At 36.2% G+C, this 14745-nt stretch overlaps 1 protein-coding gene across 1 annotated transcript in view; it reads left to right on the top strand.

Moving 5' to 3' along the window:
- The first annotated feature begins 561 nt into the window (after positions 1-561).
- Positions 562-14745, top strand: part of LOC752582 (collagen alpha-1(II) chain) — a 41783-nt gene continuing 27599 nt past the window's right edge. The window contains exon 1 of the mRNA XM_030978200.1: positions 562-873. Coding sequence (XP_030834060.1) covers positions 747-873 — 127 coding nt within the window. The 5' untranslated portion in view covers positions 562-746. The remainder of the gene's footprint in view (positions 874-14745) is intronic.

Here is a 14745-nt window from a genome sequence, read left to right as displayed (position 1 = left end):
CTGATTGAATCTTTGCGCAGCATAAAATGTACATGTACGACCATTCGGTACAGTGGTCTGAAAATCAGACTATTACTTACTGGCTCTATAGCTCCTAAGTCGATTCGACAACTAATAGTTGGTATTTTCCCACTTAAAGAAATTTTCAAGTCCCCCTTTTTTAGGGAAGTTCTAAATTAGTATTATCTTTCAAATGCCGTTGGAATTTACCCTTTTCATTTTTTGGGGCTGCAAAAGGGACATAATACCTTTAACTGGCAATCAATGGGGCAGTATTATGGGCGTTCACTTATAAGGGGCTCTTTTTTATTTTTCAATGCTATACTTTGTTACAAAATGACGCCCAGCTCCCTCCAGACCAACAACCATACAACAAAAATAAACATCAACAACAACAAAAATCGGGGGAAGGGGGTGGGGGGGGGGGGGCTGGTAGGTAGGTAGGTAGGCAGAGCAGTGACCTCACTTTACCTCTCAGTGCATCTCAACCTACGTTCCGCAAAGCTGCGCAAGAGTTGATGTTGCAAGTCGTATGAGTCACGTTATCAAAACAGGCATTTCCGTACAGACGCAGCGATAAACCCTTGAAATTAGGTTGTAACTGGAAATTGCACGGATCTCCTGTCATGGAGTAAACAACATGGAGTTGGAGAGATAAATTGCAGACACATTTCCGGGTTGGAAATGCAGTGAAATTGATTGGAATTTCGCTAAATGGATCATTTACCTTCAATCACATTGAAGTAATGATTGTGATAATCAAGAAGATGGATTACTTGGCGGTCTTGGTGACTGTAATTGCGTCTGTGACGAGTTCTTTAGCGAGATCTTTTCCGAATTCGGACCACCAAGATCAACATGAATATTTCTCAGGTGAGACTTTATGGCATATACGGTGTGGTGCGGCAGCGGCCGTGATGTGAAGGAGTTTGACACAGGAAACAAGCGGGGCACTATAGCGCTACCATGAGCACGGCTGCTGCGTCTATCTTCCTTCAGCTTGAAAATAGTACACTGCTATAAAGTTAGTGCTAGCTCAGCCTAGCTGCATTGCATTTTGCCTGAGAGCTAGAGATTTGTTTCTTACATGTAGTACATTGAAATTGAATCTGGGCCTGAATCTGGATAATTGATCTGGAAAAAAGGGCCCCCAAAATGATCCTTGAATCTACTCTTACTAGTCTTACGTCTTATAATTATGAAGTGATCCACTGCTCGTTTTATTTATTTTGTTTGATGTAGACTCTTGGTCTAGATCTAGATTAGACTAGTCACATAGATCTAGATCTATGCACTAAAATAAATTAGGATCTAGACTATAGGGTAACTAACCATAGGGTAACTAATGCGCCCGGTATTCGGCCACTGCATCGTTTAACAATGTTAAATCTGAGATGCGCGGTCCTACATGTATGTGTTAATGTTATCAGTGTGTCTGTGATATGGTGTAATAATTGAAGCCCTAACAAAATTGCGTTTCATAATAATCAAGAAGTGCCTCAAAATGCAGTAGGGGCGCTGGTCCGAGAATAAGAATTGTCTGTATAAACGAGGATCGTCTTCGTATAAAATGCAGACTGTGGCGTCCTCAAAAATAAGGATCCTCCGCATTTTTGCAGACGTTTTATATTTCTCATCCGCGCGTGGGCAATGCAAAAAACGGATTCCACAATGATTTGCTTGATGCATTTTACATTGACTTTGTACAGAGACTTTCACATTAAGAGTGATAAATCCTCTGGAAGACGGACATCCCATAAAAGTAGACAATGAACTAGGGTTCTTTTCTTAAGCGGAATCCAAAAGTCAAAATTCTACCTAAAAAATAAGGACAGTCTGCATTTTCGCGGATGTTTTTTTTCATCGGCGCTCTGCAGGTTTCGGTTTCCGAAACCGCCCACTGGCGATGCGAAAAAACGGATTCCGGTTAAGAAAAATAACCCTATTAGTTCACCGTCTACTTTTATTGGTTGTCCGTCTTCCCCGAGGATTTATTGCTCATAACGTCTCTGTACAAAGTCAATGTAAAATGCATCAAGAAAAACATTGTGGAATCTGTTTTTCGCATCGTCAACGCGCCGATCAAAAATATGAGACATCTACGAATGAAATTTGGCCCAGTATTGGTAAAGTTACAAGCACTGTACACAGAAAGATGTATATGGGATTACAAGAACATGGGGCATAAAAGTCTGTCCCAATTTTGATGTTGTTTACAACTGTATATACTGTACATGTACGTACGTATAGTAGGCCTACATGTTTGCCATATTTAGAATATGAAAGCATTTGAAGAGCCTGCTTTTCATGAAAATTTTTTGATCTGATGTTCTTCCACATTTGCATTAATAACAATGATAACGCTCACAAGTTATTTTTCACCTATTTCCAGAACTCAACCTTCTCTTTAACAGTTTGATTTAGAAAAATGATGATTGGAAAGAAGATATATGTAATTTTCTACTTAAAAAAATAAGGCAGAGCAGGATAAAATATTTGTACAATGTACATGTAGGATTGTAGGTCTCCGTGATATCTTACAGTTAGGGGGAAAGAAAGAAAGAGAAAGGAGAAAAGAAGAGTAAAATTTCGATTCATTAATACATGTAGATTGATTGAGAGGGGGATAGAAATCCTCATTTGTTTTCACCTCTGTAAAAGTCACAAAGCACACCAAAACTGAGAATTTAAATGAATGTGTACCTTTTCTAGTGAACAACTTGTATTTTCACAGGAGAACTTGAAATTAACCAATCATAGAAATGTTCTATCATTTAACATCTGTTAGAGTTTACAGAAAGATTCCTTTATAATTTAAGTAACATTTGTCATTCATGGTGTGAACATACATGTAGACAGATTCGTATATTACCATGCAGGGAATTCTAAACGACCAGAGCAAACTATTTGTTGGTTGTTCATCATCCCCTATCAATGAAATACTAGGGACTTTTAGATTTGCACGATGAGAACGTGGACTGCAACATGTGACATTCTTTTAAGGCACTGGCAGTGACGTCACATTGCCTGTAAAGGATGTCACTCGAGCAGTCCACGTTCTCATCGTGCAAATCTTATACTCTTTTCACACTTGTTTTGCTTAGCCCCGTACTATCCTTAACCCGGACTAACTTTTTTGGCTTTTCTCACTGCAATTCCTTAGCCCCGTACTAGCCATGGCCATGGAAATCCATTAATTCGCTTCACTGCGTAGGACTATTTTTCGTTTCTGTTCTCATTCATTTGCTTGGCACCGCACAATTGCGGAGTTAGCAGGAGTTAGCACCACAATTGCGAGGTTAGCCCTGCTATTTTGCAGGGTTAGTTAAAGGTATTACAAAGTTTTGGGAATATTTCATCAGGATTGGATCATGAAATTTAAAATTTGCATTACTATTGTGAAATATAGTGTTAGAACACCCAACTCTAAAAAAATTGGGCTCTAAAAAGCTTTTGATTTGGAGTTATTAAAATTTTAAAAAATAAAAAAATTTACCGGTACTCCCGGTAAATTTGGTATAGCTCCCTCTCAGTTCGAAAATTTATATGTCATCTGAACAGCATAACACATACATAGCACTATTGTCAAAGTGTAATAATTAACATGTTTTGACACCCAATCATATTACCAGACTTAAACAATATATATAATCATGAAGATAATTATTTTAAAGTCGAGTTGCCTTAGTGTAAGATTTTTATACTGTCTCCTAAATTTGAAGAAAAATATACTTGTCTGTACACTGTAATCGCAATATATAATTTTATAATCGATCGGACCGTCACCATCTTTACTGTACTTACGTACGTTAATCTATGAATTTCCTGCGCGGACCGGAATATCCTGTGTTGTTCTCTTCAACTCATTTTTCCATTTCCCTCTCTTAATCGTTTCTGTGTTTTCAACTTTGAAATGCATTTGTTATTGCTCGACTTTGATAATATTGTTGTTCGCCAGCTCTGTGAACGAACGCACATATTGCCTGTATTTTGGTCAAGTCAATTGGCCGTGATGAACTGCAAAGATCTGGCATTGATCCCTGTGCATGTGTGTTAGGCCTACGTATAGTACATGTTACGTGTATACGTGTATTAGTCTATTTGTGTAGGGCCGGATTGGCCAGAAGAATTTCCGAGCACATTTTTTTAGGGATAATCTCAAAATACTCCCCAAAGTCGTTGTACGGGGACAGTTTGGGTAATCATTTATATACAGAACGTAACATTATTTATTTTGCATTTCTTTATTAAAAATAAAGAAGATACGTTTAATCTTACAAACGAAGATAAATCAATAGTAAGGTTGACGACGTTTTCCCGAACAGTCGAATATGTGTATACTGCACATTCTTATTTTGAGATCATCCCTTTGTGAGTTTACGGGTACGGTACGCTTGTTTATTTAGCCTAATGACCTCTGGTAGAGGTCAGTAATTGCTACACGTGTTTGGGCTAACCTCTCTCTTTCCGTATAATTGAATTATATTCTTCGCCTCCGTCTCATAACCATGCACCAACTGCATTGACCAGGTCCGTGTTATAACACTCTCACTTGATATTCTCGCTCACCCTCTCTCTCTCTCTCTCTCTCTGTCGCTTCTATATCCCTCTCATCTCCCCCCTCTCTTTTGTATCCCTCTCTATCCCTCTCTATCCCTTCTCTCCTTTCTCTCTCTCTCTTCTCTCTCGCTATCTTTATTTCTCCCATTTTCTTTCCCTCACTCTTTATTTCTCAGTACCCCATACCATTCTACCCTTTCTCTATTTATTTCTCTTTTGATGTATATTGTATATAATCTGTCTCTCTCTCTCTCTCTCTCTCCCTCTCATCGCATCACCTCGTTTATCCCTTTCTACATATTTCTATATCCATATCACTTGTTAGTCTCTCTCTCTGTCGGTCTGTGACCGTCTGTCTGATGACTGTCTCTCTTTCTTTATCCACACACCTCTCTCTCTCTTTCTTTCGCTCCAACTTTGTCTCTCTCTCTCTCTCTAGAAGTTCTCATTCGAGTGATATAGGACCATATTTTTTTTTTAGGGTTATGTAGATGAGGATGATATAAATATGACAAATATAATAGTAATCACAATAACGAGAGAACTTCTCATTCACGTAATAGGACAGTAGTTTTTGGTTGGAGTTTATGACAAGAATAATAATAATCATAAAGACGATAGAAGTTCTCATTCGCGTGATAGGACTTATGTCGGGGTTATGTAAATGAGGGTAATATAATTATGACAAAGATAATAATTATAACAAAAGCAAGAGAAGTTCTCATTCACGTGATAGGACAGTAGTTTTTGGTTGGAGTTTATGACAAGAATAATAATACGTCACAAAGACGATAGAAGTTGTCATTCGCGTGATAGGACCATATTTCTTTTGTCGGGGTTATGTAAATAAGGGTAATATAATTATGACAAAGATAATAATTATCACAAAAGCAAGAGAAGTTCTCATTCATGTGATAGGACAGTAGTTTTTGGTTGGAGTTTATGACAAGAATAATAATAACCACAAAAGACGATAGAAGTTCTCATTCGCGTGGTAGGACAATATTTCTTTTGTCGGGTTTTATGTAAATGAGGGTGATATAAATATATGACAACAATAATAATAATCACAAAAAACGATAAAAGTCCTCATTCGCGTGATAGGACCATATTTCTTTTGTTATTATTTATTTTCTTATGTAAATGAGGGTGATACAAATATATGACAACAATAATTATAATCACAAAGACGATAGAAGTTCTCATTCGCGTGATAGGACCATATTTCTTTTGTCGGGGTTATAAAAGAGGGTGATATAAATACATGACAAAGATACTAATTATCACAAATGCGAGAGAAGTTCTCATTCATGTGAAAGGACAGTAGTTTTTGGTTGGACTTTATGACAAGAATAATAATAATCACAAAGACGATAAGAGCTCTCATTCGTGTGATAGGACCATATTTCTTTTGTCGGGGTTATTCAAAATAATGAGAAGATATAAATATATGACAAAGATAATAATTGTCACAAATGCGAGAGAAGTTCTCATTCACGTGATAGGACAGTAGTTTTTGGTTGGAGTTTATGACAAAGATACTAATTATCACAAATGCGAGAGAAGTTCTCATTCATGTGATAAGACAGTAGTTTTTGGTTGGAGTTCATGACAAGAATAATAATAATCACATAGACGATAGAAGTTGTCATTCGCGTGATAGGACCATATTTCTTTTGTCGGGATTATGAAAATGAGGGTGATATAAATATATGACAATAATAATAATAATCACAAAAACGATAAAAGTCCTCATTCACGTGATAGGACCATATTTCTTTTGTTATTATTTATTTTCTTATGTAAATGAGGGTGAAATAAATATATGACAAAGATAATAATAATCACAAATGCGAGAGAAGTTCTCATTCATGTGATAGGACAGTATTTTTTGGTTGGAGTTTATGACAAGGATAATAATAATCACAAAAACGATAGAAGTTGTCATTTGCGTGATAGGACCATATTTCTTTTGTCGGGGTTATTCAAAATGAGGGAGATATAAATATATGACAAAGTTAATAATTATCCAAAAAACGAGAGAAGCTCTCATTCACGTGATAGGACAGTAGTTTTTGGGTGGGTTATGACAACAATAATAATAATCACAAAGACGATATAAGTTCTCATTCGCGTGATAGGACCATATTTCTTTTGTCGGAGTTATGTAAATGAGGGTTATGACAAAGATAATAATTATTACAAAAGCGAGAGAAGTTCTCATTCACGTGGTAGGACAGTATTTTTTGGTTTGAGTTTATGACAAGGATAATAATAATCCACAAAAACAATAGAAGTTCTCATTCGCGTGATATGACCATATTTCTTTTGTCGGGGTTATTCAAATGAGGGTGATATAAATATATGACAAAGATAATAATTATCACAAATGCGAGAGAAGTTCTCATTCATGTGATAGGACAGTAGTTTTTGGTTGGAGTTTATGACAAGAATAATAATAGTCACATAGACGATAGAAGTTGTCATTCGCGTGATAGGACCATATTCCTTTTGTCGGGATTATCAAAATGAGGGTGATATAAATATATGAAAACAATAATAATAATCACAAAGACGACAGAAGTTCTCATTCGCTTGATAGGACCATATTTCTTTTGTCGGGGTTATGTAAATGAGGGTGATATAAATACATGACAAAGATAATAAATATCACAAATGCGAGAGAAGTTCTCATTCATGTGATAGGACAATAGTTTTTGGTTGGATTTTATGACAAGAATAATAATAATCACAAAGACGATAAGAGTTCTCATTCGCGTGATAGGACAATATTTCTTTTGTCGGGAATATGTAAATGAGGGTGATATAAATACGTGACAAAGATAATAATCATCACAAATGCTAGAGAAGTTCTCATTCACGTGATAGGACAGTAGTTTTAGGTTGGAGTTTATGACAAGGATAATAATTATCACAAAAACGATAGAAGTTGTCATTTGCGTGATAGGACCATATTTCTTTTGTCGGGGTTATTCAAATGAGGAAGATATAATAATATATGACAAAGGTAATAATTATCACAAAAACGAGAGAAGCTCTCATGCACGTGATAGGACAGTAGTTTTTGGGTGGGTTATGACAACAATAATAATAATCACAAAGACGATATAAGTTCTCATTCGCGTGATAGGACCATATTTCTTTTGTCGGGGTTATGTAAATGAGGGTTATGACAAAGATAATAATTATTACAAAAGCAAGAGAAGTTCTCATTCACGTGGTAGGACAGCATTTTTTGGTTGGAGTTTTTGACAAGGATAATAATAATCACAAAAACAATAGAAGTTCTCCTACGCGTGATAGGACCATATTTCTTTTGTCGGGGTTATTCAAATGAGGGTGATATAGATATATAACAAAGATAATAATTATCACAAAATCGAGAGAAATTCTCATTCACGTGATAGGACAGTAGTTTTTGGTTGGGTTATGACAACAATAATAATAATCACAAAGACTATAGAAGTTCTCATTCGCGTGATAGGACCATATTTCTTTTGTCGGGGTTATTCAAATGAGGATGATATAGATATATGACAAAGATAATAATTATCACAAAAGCAAGAGAAGTTCTCATTCACTCGATAGGATAGTAGTGTTTGTTTGGAGTTTATGACAACAATAATAATAATCACGAAGATAACTTCTATAGAAGTTCTCATTCGCGTAATAGGACCATATTTTTTGGTTGTGGTTCATGTAAATGAGTATGATAATATATGTTTGGCAGGGATAATAATCATCGTAAAAACGATAGAAGTTCTCATTCACGCGATAGGACCATTGTTGGGGTGTATGTAAATGAGGGTGATATAAATATATGAAAACAATAATAATAATCACAAAGACGACAGAAGTTCTCATTCGCTTGATAGGACCATATATCTTTTGTCGGGGTTATTTAAATGAGGGTGATATAAATACATGACAAAGATACTAATTATCACAAATGCGAGAGAAGTTCTCTTTCATGTGATAGGACAGTAGTTTTTGGTTGGATTTTATGACAAGAATAATAATAATCACAAAGACGATAGAAGTTCTCATTCACGCGATAGGACCATTGTTGGGGTGTATGTAAATGAGGATGATATAAATATATGACAAAAAAAATAATAATCACAAAGATGATATAAGTTTTCATTCACGTGATAGGATCATATTTCTTTTGTCGGGGTTATGTAAATGAGGGTGATATAAATATATGACACCAATAATAATAATCACAAAAACGATAAAAGTCCTCATTCGCGTGTTAGGACCATATTTCTTTTGTTATTTTTTTTATTTTCTTATGTAAATGAGGGTGATATAAATATATGAAAACAATAATAATAATCACAAAGACGACAGAAGTTCTCATTCGCTTGATAGGACCATATTTCTTTTGTCGGGGTTATGTAAATGAGGGTGATATAAATACATGACAAAGATACTAATTATCACAAATACGAGAGAAGTTCTCATTCATGTGATAGGACAGTAGTTTTTGTTTGGATTTTATGACAAGAATAATAATAATCACAAAGACGATAAGAGTTCTCATTCGCGTGTTAGTACCATATTTTTTTTTATTTTTTTTAATTTTCTTATGTAAATGAGGGTGATATAAATCTATGAAAACAATAATAATAATCACAAAGACGACAGAAGTTCTCATTCGCTTGATAGGACCATATTTCTTTTGTCGGGGTTATGTAAATGAGGGTGATATAAATACATGACAAAGATACTAATTATCACAAATGCGAGAGAAGTTCTCTTTCATGTGATAGGACAGTAGTTTTTGGTTGGATTTTATGACAAGAATAATAATAATCACAAAGACGATAAGAGTTCTCATTCGCGTGATAGGACCATATTTCTTTTGTCGGGGTTATTCAAAATAATGAGATGATATAAATATATGACAAAGATAATTATTATCACAAAAGCGAGAGAAGTTCTCATTCACGTGATAGGACAGTATTTTTTGGTTGGAGTTTATGACAAGGATAATAATAATCACAAAAAAGATAGAAGTTCTCATTCGCGTGATAGGACCATATTTCTTTTGTCGGGGTTATTCAAATGAGGGTGATATAAATATGCCAAAAATAATAATTATCACAAAATCGAGAGAAATTCTCATTCACGTGATAGGACAGTAGTTTTTGGTTGGGTTATGACAACAATAATAATAATCACAAAGACTATAGAAGTTCTCATTCGCGTGATAGGACCATATTTCTTTTATCGGGGTTATTCAAATGGGGGTGATATAAATATATGACAAAGATAATAATTATCACAAAAGCAAGAGAAGTTCTCATTCACTCGATAGGATAGTAGTGTTTGGTTGGAGTTTATGACAACAATAATAATAATCACGAAGACAACTTCTATAGAAGTTCTCATTCGCGTAATAGGACCATATTTTTTGGTTGTGGTTCATGTAAATGAGTATGATAATATATGTTTGGCAGGGATAATAATAATCGTAAAAACGATAGAAGTTCTCATTCACGCGATAGGACCATTGTTGGGGTGTATGTAAATGAGGATGATATAAAGATATGACAAAGATAATAATAATCACAAAGACGATAGAAGTTTTCATTCAACGTGATAGGATCATAGTTTTTCGATGGGGTTATAATGTAGATGAGAATGAAAGAAAATAATGATCATAACAAGTCAAACATTCAGTGCAGAGGTCCAGGCGAAGAGAGGGAGATCGAGAGGGTGCGAGAGGAAGGGAAAGAGGGAACAAGTGAGAGTGAGAGTGACAGAGAGAGCCTGGGTCTATATTTCGGAGAGAGAGGGTCTATGTGGTGAAAATGATTATTTTCGAAACTTCCAAGGGTATGATGAACATTACAACGAACTTCTGTAGGAAAGAGAGAGAGAGAGAGAGAGAGAGAGAGAGAGCGGTATATGGATAGACGTATTTATTGTATTTCTTTCATGTTTATTTGAACGATTGTGTGGTCATTCATTTTCAAATTGCTTTCTTTCTGATATTCTTTTCTGAATGCATTTCACGGACATAATAATTGGAAAAAATGATAAGACTTCATGTATCCCGTAGCATATTGAAACTGTTTGTTATAAATGTATATCAAAATGACTGATCAGTCGAAGCTGAGACTAGATTGAGACGGTTGCGGAGGAGGGTTTACGGGTACGTCAAACCATAGGTTACTCACTCTGCCGTGAGGAGACTATAACTCCATTGATTTGTGCGATACAATCCTGAACGGTACTTGCTCTCACACAAACGCACACAGATGCTGGAACCATTGAGCTCTAAAAGAGACCGTGGACCTTAGCCATGCGAATGCAGTGGCTTTCCCGCTGTGGAGCGGGGTCAGCGCCGAGCGGGGCGAAAGCCCATTTTCAATATCGATTATACCATGAACCATTTACAACAGTAGATGGCGCTAGTATACAACAACATGAGCTGGTTTAAATACAGGCAGCTTGGAACTAATAATTGATTTATTAATTACTGTTTAATTCACTACAAACAAAAAAAAGTATTTCAGCGGGGGAGATTGGTTAAAGATATTCCTATAGCATCTTGTTATAACATCAAAGAGTTTCAGATGAATTAAATATTTTTACCAAAACTTTGTAATACCTTTAACCCCGTACTATAGGTGGGGTTAGCCCACTTTGGTAAATACGAGTCTGAACAGAAAGTGGAATAGGCTTAACCCCTATAGGTAGGGCTAAGACCCCCCCTTTAACCCCACCTACATGTATAGTACGGGGTTAAGAAACATTTTGCCAGTGTGAAAAGAAAGTGGAATAAGCTTAACCCCGTACTATAGGTAGGGCTAAACCCCCCCCCCCCCTTTTATTTATTTAAACCCCACCTATAGTAAGGGGTTAAGAAACATTTTGCCAGTGTGAAAAGAAAGTGGAATAAGCTTAACCCCGGACTATAGGTCTTTAACCCCACCTATAGTACGGGGTTAAGCAAAATATTGCCAGTGTGAAAACAGTATAAAAGTCCCTAATGTCCACAGCCATACCGGATTGTCATGGTTAGAAACATTTTTAACAGCAATCCCTGTGTCCATCGCTCATTACTGGACTAATCAAATAGGTTTCAAGGGAGGACCAAAGCGATGACAGATTTAGCCTGAAAAAGGAAAAGTCTTGTTTTCGTTTATGCTTGACATGAGATGCCATAATGGAAATCCGTATTTTGTAAGATATGTGATCAGATTTTAATGAGCCATGCCATAGTAGTCTGTAATGCAGACACCATGGCAGTCAAACACATTTCTTTTTTGTCGTACTGAAAACCTTGTTAATCCAATCCTGTCCAGTCCTGAAATATGTATGTAGCATGCCAATACCGGGTATCTGGTTGCCCTATCAAATCATCTTTTTGACATTTCAAAGTAGGGTTTGAGGACTCTTAGGGTGCATTTATTGACCAACTTTTTGCCTAGAATCAGGTTTCTCAAACGTCTTTCAGGCGAATTTTTAAGGTGATAAACGCAAAGCCTTTTTCAATCGTCTTTAGATATGTGCATATTGTAACGCCAAAAAAGGTGAGTTTTGAATGTGTCATACAGCCAGAATCACGTTTCTGAGAGATGATAAACGCAAAGCTGTTTTGAACCCCACATACAAATCGGACCTCCCGGTTTTAATTTCCGGTTCGAAGGCTAGCGCGCGCCATGTGTTGTGTCGTGTTGTTGTACAAGCATGTGCGTGAAGTTGACCTCCAAGAAACTGTCTGCTTCCCGGGTCAAACGGCATAAAGCAGCTGCGCAGAGACAAGGCCTTTATTTTGAATCGTGAAGAGACGATAAACGCGACATCCCGCAAAACACGTTCGTATAGTGGGGTTCGATAGTGGGTACATACACTGTATCTAGTGGCAAGACAGGATAAACGCACCCGAAGTCTTATAGACTGCAGACTACACATGTATGTGCATTTACTGTGCAAGCCAAGGTACAGGTATGTGCTGTTGTTTGGTTTATTTGGCAATTAGTCGATTGTTAGTCACCTATTTTTGCCCCAGATGTGCGTGATTCAGAAGTTCAGAACCCATTGTGATGTACTGGTAATCAAGAACATGTACACGTGGTTAAGATTAAGAAGCTTGTTTTTCATATTGAGGAAAACACTGATGTGTAGTAAATTGTACATGATTGGGTTTGAACTTTACATACATTCTTGTGTGTTTTGTAGAAAGTCAGTATGAATTCATAATTGTTCCAAAGATGAAATTTGTTAATGATTTACCATATTGTTGTACAAGACAATTGTGCCAGGTCAGAATAATTTAGAACAATGTTCAAGGTGAAAGGCATAGCTGGAGATATTTCCAAATCAACTAACATGTCATGAAATCATCAATGGTCAAATCATGTTTCATACTGTGTACAATGAATAGTAATGGACCAAAATAGTTTCCTTGAAGGAAACCATTGCCAAAGTGTTAAATGAGGATTTCCGTATGCCTGGCTATAAATGATACACTGCGACATCCTTCCTCTATTGTATGCTCTGTCATAGCTGGCTAATTTGTCAGATTATGATTTGGTTTTCCTGTCCAACAAAGCAATTTGGCAATTAACCTTAAAAGAAGTACGAAGGGATGACTATCAACTGTTAAAGAAGCTACATGTACATGTGTTATGTCAGATGTACATGTACATGTAGTTGTACAATAAGATAATTTTCATTTGCTAAATTGATTTACAGTGTATTTTGAATCTTGTAGGCCAACATTTACTGAACATTCATGTTTTTTTATATTTTTTAATTGGAAGTGGCCTTCATATTCACACAATAGTGAAGTTAAACAAAAATCAATAGGCTCAGGATTCCAGTTTTGGGGCTTTTGCCCAGCTTTATGCACAGCTTAATGCACAGTACATGTACTTGTTGGCTTTGGACCCCAACATTACTCTCTTTTTTAGGAAATGTTGTAAAGCCTACATTCCTGTTTATTGTGTGACTTCTCTTTTCATTATAAAAAGAACATTAATGCACTTTAAATAAAGGGCTTAAACTTCATGGGTGTAGGCCAACAATAAAATTATAAGAGTGACAACTCTTGAATGAGTCTTGATGTTTTTGTAACAAAGAGAAAACAATGAGGACGGTTTCTGAGTTTGTAACTGTTACATACATGTCCATACATGTATTCATTACTTTTTTGCAATAGATGAATTGTATTTTGTATGCAATTTGAAGTGCAATATTTTGTATTGTGCTTGCCACTCCTACCTCTCCAGCCCACCCTTTTCTCTCTGACAGATTTTAATCACAATACTTGACATTTGCAATATTTGTAGATCCTATCAAAATTTCATTACCTGCAAATTTGCAATTCTCAAAAATGACAAATCTTCTGTGTTTCTACATCTACATTATAATCCTACCGGTACATACATGTATGGAGATTCACTAGATTGCCTGAGAATTGCCACCATTACCTGTCCCACTCTCCTTAGTTTTTTCCGTTTGATTTCCTTGTCAAGTTGTCATACTAGAGATAGTTCCAATATCGACCACCACTCTTGAACGAACCCATTAATCCTGCCGAAATTAAACGCTGGTCAAATTTACTCAAAAAAGAATGAAACAGTTGCTCTGTTTGATCAATTAGGGCATGTCCCTCACAAGCTGTCATATATACTGCCGCTTGCTAGATTGAAGCGATATTGATTGGTTGACATTTATTGAGAGAGACCATCCCAAAAAGCAAATAGAAGGAATGAAGGAATATATAAAATGTTCTTTTTCAAACAGTATCCACATCACTCATCACTCCCACTATCCCTTACCCCCCCCCTCCCATCTCAGTCACCCTTGTGTGTCTGTATTGAATAATATGTGTGGAGGACCAATATTTCAATCCCTCCCCCCCCCCCCCCATCCTCTTCTCTCTACTATTAAATAGACATGCAGTTATGATCTTTGAAGGTTAGGTTTTGCATGGTGGTGTGTGTAAATTCAACAGTTTGTGGTTTTACTGTGTGGATGGTCCTGAGAGTGAGGGTGCGTTTAATCGACACTTTTTCACCCTAGAATCACGGTTTCTAAAGACGTTTAGTTTAAAACGCAATGCGTTCAAGCGATTTTTTCGTCGGTCGTAAAAATAAACGTGTTTGAAAACACAAACATGAAACGCTGAAAAAGATGCGTTTT

Source organism: Strongylocentrotus purpuratus, unplaced genomic scaffold (genome assembly GCF_000002235.5).
Source record: "Strongylocentrotus purpuratus isolate Spur 01 unplaced genomic scaffold, Spur_5.0 spur5_scaffold_1, whole genome shotgun sequence".
NCBI lineage: Eukaryota > Metazoa > Echinodermata > Echinoidea > Camarodonta > Strongylocentrotidae > Strongylocentrotus > Strongylocentrotus purpuratus.
This window is presented reverse-complemented; position numbering and strand designations above follow the sequence as displayed.